General features: G+C 61.0%; 1 protein-coding gene across 1 annotated transcript; it reads right to left on the bottom strand.

The window, feature by feature from the left end:
* Positions 1–315: 315 nt before the first annotated feature.
* On the bottom strand, positions 316–4,863 carry WFIKKN2 (WAP, follistatin/kazal, immunoglobulin, kunitz and netrin domain containing 2). The gene is made up of 3 exons (XM_004591018.2): positions 4,642–4,863; positions 4,103–4,327; positions 316–1,933 (listed from the first exon to the last, which is right to left on the bottom strand). The coding sequence occupies exons 2-3, from the start codon at positions 4,295–4,297 to the stop codon at positions 413–415; spliced, it is 1,716 nt and encodes a 571-aa protein (XP_004591075.2). The 5' UTR covers positions 4,298–4,327; positions 4,642–4,863; the 3' UTR covers positions 316–412.
* Between the last annotated feature and the right edge of the window lie 819 nt (positions 4,864–5,682).

Genomic DNA, 5,682 nt, shown 5'->3' with positions numbered 1-5,682 from the left:
TACGGCTGGTTGGGTTGGACAAGACCTCTGGCTTTCCACTGCCCATGATGCCTAACACCAAGTGGCTGTGGTCATGCCAGGGAATTTGTCTCATTGACTCCCTGGGACCTCTCCTCTACCTCCCCCGCCACTCCCTCTGCAAGCAGATTCCCACAGGAATGCCAAAATCCTGGCTGGGGGAAGGCATCTGGGAACAGAGGTGGGGAGTGTGGGTGGCCTCAGCTCCTAAAAGGAACCCAAAGAATACAAATTGAGCCCAGATGCCCTGGAGGTGTTTGACCCTCCTCACTGACTACTGGCCGGGGACTGTCTGATCTAACCTTGCCCAGCTGGCTGACGAAGGGGTGGGGGGGGACATGGCAAAGTAGGGGGCAGGGGAGCAGGAGAGGGGCAGGACAGGAGTGGGGAGGCCTCAGGCCAAGGCCAAGAGCTCCTTGAGGACTTCACAGGTCTTCTTATGCATGACCTCATGCAGCTTCCTGACGCGTCGGGTGCTAGAGGCACCCACAAAGCTGTCGGGCCGCAGCGTGGCCATGCCGCCATCCACCTCACCCATGATGATCAGTGGCGTCTCGCCCACCGTCACATTGGGGCAAGGGCAGGCCCAGTCTACCTGCAGGAGGGTGACCTCCAGCGGCTCCCGGCCCAGGAACCTGAGGCCCATCTTCTCGTCCTTCAGGACTTCATCCACTGTCACCAGGGCGCGGCCTGAGTCGGGCTCCTCCGTCAGCTCCGAGACCCGGCCCAGGATGACAAAGTCGCTGCGGCAGAAGCTGGTGACAAGCTTCTGCCGGGGCTTGCAGGCGCGACAGCGCTGGTTCCCACGCGGGAAGGGACACGACTCCTCACACGCCTCACGGCTCTCAAAGTTGTTGCCATTGCCCTCACAGCCACCGTAGACGAAGGACTGACACTGGCCCATCTGTCGATTGTAGGCCCAGCGGGGCGCGTAGGCCTTGCAGGGCCCTTGCAGGGCGGGCAGGCTGCACACAGCCAGTGGCCCACTCATACAAGCCAGCATGCAGGCCTCGTAGGTCTCAAAGTGGTTCAGGTTGCGGTGACAGTGGCCGTAGGTGAAGGTGAGGCAGTTGTTGGCCTGGGCATCGAAGTGCCAGCGGGTCTGCTCCTCGCCACAGTCCTCGCCATCAGGCGGCTGCAGGCACTCAGCAGCTGGGAAGGCCGTGCCATTGGGGCTAATCTCAGAGGTAGTGGTGGCCTGACCCGGCCGGACCACTGACAGTGGGAAGTCAGCCCTCAGCACCCCGGCAGCATTGCGAGCCGTGCACGTGTAGATACCGGCGTCCTGGAGCTGGGCATTATAGATGACCAGCTGGGCAATGTTGGTGACTGCCACATTGCCACGCACATGGTTGGGCCACATGACGACATTCTCCCGGTCTTCTAGCTGCTTCTCCCAACTGACCTCAGGCCGGGGCCGACCCACCACGTCACACAGGAAGCTCACCGTTTCACCCACAGTGACCGACTGATGGATGGGGTGGTTGAGCAGGGCAGGCGCCGCCAAGTCCAGCCCAGGAGTTTCGGGAGAGGCCGTGGTGGGGTGCACAGTGGTCTCGGGTGGTGGAGGACTGGTGTTGGGCCAGGTAAAGTGATAGCGACAGGTAACCACAGCCAGCGTGATCCCCTTGGAGCAGGCCTCAGCATCCATGTAGCAACGGTTGTAGTAGGTGAGGCCATCCGAGGCGCAGGTGAAGCTGGGTTCCTTCTCACAGCGGTCCCGGCACTTGCACACAGGTTGGCCATCCCACACGTCGCACTCAGAGCCCTGCTGCAGGCACATGAAATGGTCGCACGTGGCCTCCCTGGGCATGCCCACGGGGCCCTTCTTGCCTCTCACATCCATGTAACGGGCTGCCACACAGCTCTTGGTCCCACATACATTGGGGCAACACTTCTCGTAGGTCTCACACTCCTGAAAGAACCACGTGGAGCAGAAGCTTGAGTGGCAAACAGGAGGGACAAAGGACAACAGCCCAGCCCTAGCCCTCGGCTCTCACCATCTTGTGGGGACCACATGGGGTGAGGGTAGGGGTGGAATGACAGACCTTTTCCAAAAGGACAATGTGTGTCCCCTGCAGCACCCGTCCTGAGGTTCAATGCCACCATACCTGCAATACTGACTCAAACACACAGAGCAGAAAGAGCTGGCCCACCAGGGAGGCAGGACCCCAGGACCGTAAGGTTTTCCCACTGCTGTAACACTAGTGAGACCGCAGAATATGGCTTTGACCTCATCTCCTCTGAATCCTCATGTTAGCCCCGGCTGTGGGGGCGGGGGGGGGGGTGCGGTGCCTAGGCTGCCAGCTTTGGTCGTTCTTTCCCTTGGACCAGTGTGCGGGAAGAGGGTTAGGGGGCTGGCCTCCACAGTGACCTCATTCCCTTCCCACTCCTCCTCCTGGTCCCAAGCAGGCTAGCGCACACCTGGGGTAGGCATCCGGCAGAGCTGGGAAGCCGGCGGTCTGGCACCACCACTCTGGGCTGCAGCAGCCCTGTGTGCTGGGCTCTGGGCAGCACTGTTGATGTTGAGAGAGAGCAGCAGGTGAGAAAGCCCCTTGTGTGGCCACAGCCAGCAAGGCCCGTAATCCCCTGGGTTTCTGTGGAGCCCCGGCAGGCGTTAGTTTAATTCCTCGAAATTAGCATCATGCTGCTGGAGTCGACACAAACAAGAACCTCATGTGGTGCCGTCGACCACTGCACTGGGCAGGCAGGCGCGCCTCCTAATCCTCCCCTGGTACCCGCAGCTTGCTGCTCCCTGCTCCCCGTGGGGCTGGCCCAGCTGACATTCCAATGGGCTAAGGGGCGCCCCCGCCGCGGCCGCGTGCTGCCCACCCGCCTGGCTTGTTTACTGTTCTCCCCTCTCCACTCAGAATGGTGACTTTGTTTTTGCAGCCTTTGCTTGGCAGGGGTGGCCTGGCCACACGGGGGAGAGGGAGGGGAGGGAGGCTCTGTGGGCCAGGCCGGGGTCCCAGGGAAAGCGGTCCTGGGGCAGAACTGAAGGCAGCATCAGCTTCCACACTCCTTCAGGGGCTCCAGCCCAGAAAGCTGCGGTGGACTCTGGGAGCCTGGGGGCTGGGAGGGGAGGAGGAAACTGGGGGGAGTTGGAGAGGCCCCTCAGGATACTCTGCAGTTTCAGGGCCCAGAGATGCCCCCAAGGCTGCCTGAGTCCAACCCCCTATAGGTGCTTCCTTTCCAAAGACATAAGCTCAGCTCAGTGAAAGCCACATTTAGTATGTCAGCCTGTGCCAGAGAAAGAGACCTCCCTGAGTGTGGCCCACCTGTGGTGGCCTGACCTTGGCGATGGGAACAGTTCCCCTCCCAAACCCCTTGGGTTTCTTTCACTTGATGTCAGCCACGCCATGCCCGAGTCCCTGAGAACTGTCCCCTGGGCCCTTATGGGGCAGCTCTGTGCTCTTCCTGGGAGTGACCAGGTATCTACAGGAGGTACCAGGTTCTCTCATGTTCCCTGATGCTGCCCGGCTTGGAGCTGGAACCCCGGGAGACTCAGAGCCTGCCAGAATGCAGCAGGATGCGACTGTGCCTGTAGCAGGTGCAGACAGCAGGGACCCTCTGCCCTGGGAGCCAAGAGGTGGTGCTGCGGGCATAACTCTGCTTGTTGCACTGTGCCCTGACCAATAGCAGGAGGCAGGACCAAGGAAGCTGGCAGGACTGGAGGTCAGCGCACGTACCCCTGGGGACTCTGGAGTGTGCCATGGGCTGGGCCAGCCCTGTCTCTGCCAGGCAACCCGGCTGCTCTCAGGCCCAGGGGGTACAGCCTGGTAGCAGGGTAACCTTAGCCTTGTCAGATAGACACTGGGTCCCCAGCATGCCCAGGCGCTGCTCTCTGCATATCCACTCTTCCCAACCTGATACATGCAGCTGTCTATGCCTACCATGCAAATACACCTAGCACTCCACAGTGGTGAGTGGGGTAGGCTCACTGCAGCCCCCAGCCAAGAGGAGAAGGTATCCACAGATGCCCAGTTCCCAGGAGCTCAGACATCACACCTACCTCTTTTCCCGGGCCCTGTCCCATCGCAGCAGTACTCACCTGTTCCCCCTGGGATTCTGGCGTCCCACTCACCTGATCAGTCTCACACTCCCTCTTGCAAGTGCTCTGTGCATCCACCCAGAGGTTGGGGTTCATGTCGTTGGGGCAGATGCCGGCATGGGAATAGCGGATGGGTGGTGGCGCTAGGCCTCGCGGGGGCATCCCAAGCAGCAGCAGCAGCAGAAGACCCCAGTGGGGCCACAGCCGGTGGCACCCCAGGGCCTGCATGGTGCTGTCTGTGGTGGCCAGAGACCTCCCCTGCAATGATGCCAGGGGCTAGGGTCCACCAGGCCTTCTTCTCTGGGGCTGAAGACACCTGCCCCTTCACCAGCACCCTCGCCCCAGCAGGTCTCCTTGCTCAGGCTGCTGCTGCTGCCGCAAGGGCGACAGGCAGCTGCCGCTGTGGCTGCCTTGACCAAGTCCCTGCAGCCTGCCGAGCTGGGAGGCTTCAGATAAAAGAAAGGTCCTCGGAAGGAAACTCCCCTCCTGAGTGTGCAGGGAGAGGCGCCTCAGCAGGGGCCTCGGGCTGGATTTATATCCTGGGCGCACCACACGAGTGGGAGCAAGCTAACCTGACGCCTGTCACGGGCAGGCTGCTGGTGCCTCTGTCCCGTGGCTGATCACAGACTTATTGCAGAAGGGGAGAAAGAAAAGCTGGAAGCAGTTTAGGCGGCGTATCTGGCACGGTGGGGCACCTGCTTGTTTCTGACTCCAGGAGGCCTTTAACCCCTTCCAGGGCCAGAAATGGCATGTGCTTCGGGGGAGCCGGCTCCAGGACACGCAAGCTCACTGTAAGGAAGGATTTGTTTCCCTTTCTCCCCCGCCTCTCCCCCTTTCGCCGTTCTGCTCCTCCACGCTGGGCCCCTTCCTCCCCTGTAGCCACCTCCGAAGAACACACGATCGCTTGTTACGAGGAGGGACCTGCCGCCTGCCGCTGCTGCCGCCGCGCCCGGCTAGATAGTACATTTGAGAGCAAATGACGTGGAAAAACAACAAGTTCACGGCCATTCCGGGGCGGGCCTGAGCAGTGCCGCTGTGCTGTGTAAGCAGCTCCTACGCCAGCACCAGGTCCCCCCTGTGGGGGGTGTGCGCTCGGACAAGCTCCAGGTCTCTGGGTCCCAGGCAGTCTGGGGCTTAGGTCCCACGGAGGGCATGTTCCCCAAATTATTCCAGGGACATCTACCCGCTAAACTAAGCTCCACTCCCCAGCAGCAGCCAGGACATATCACATTCCTCCTCCTCCTCCGCCTCCATGGACACTTGTCAGCTGCAGGAAAACCTACACGGTCAGGGCAGCCCGGCTCAGGGCCACTGCAGCAGCTTCTGAGCAAGCAAGCTCTTTCTGAATGCCAGGCGCTGTCCCAGGCACTGATCTGACTTTTCTCGATACCTTGGGGCTGGAGGAGAAGCAAGCTTGGAGTTGAAGAGGGCAGGTGACTCGCCGAGGTCACACACAGTCAGCAGTCACTGTGACATTCAGCCTTCTTGCGTGCCAGGGTCTCCGCAGGCACCATTTTATTCAACTCACACCAGCAGCCCTGGTTTAGGCTGGAGAAGAGGGACACAGACAGGATGAGCAACATGGCCCAGGCTACACAGCTCCGGGACCTCAC

This window comes from Ochotona princeps, chromosome 17, assembly GCF_030435755.1.
Source record: "Ochotona princeps isolate mOchPri1 chromosome 17, mOchPri1.hap1, whole genome shotgun sequence".
NCBI lineage: Eukaryota > Metazoa > Chordata > Mammalia > Lagomorpha > Ochotonidae > Ochotona > Ochotona princeps.
Note: the sequence above shows the minus strand (reverse complement) of the source record. Positions and strands in the feature narration are given on the sequence as shown.

Bases quoted from the DNA above. Each gene is read 5' to 3' on its own strand.
- WFIKKN2 (XM_004591018.2), bottom strand. From the start codon at position 4,297: ATGCAGGCCCTGGGGTGCCACCGGCTGTGGCCCCACTGGGGTCTTCTG. The intron at 1,934-4,102 runs GTGAGTGGGACG...TGGTTCTTTCAG, and splicing joins GGGAGTGTGAGACTGATCAG to GAGTGTGAGACCTACGAGAA.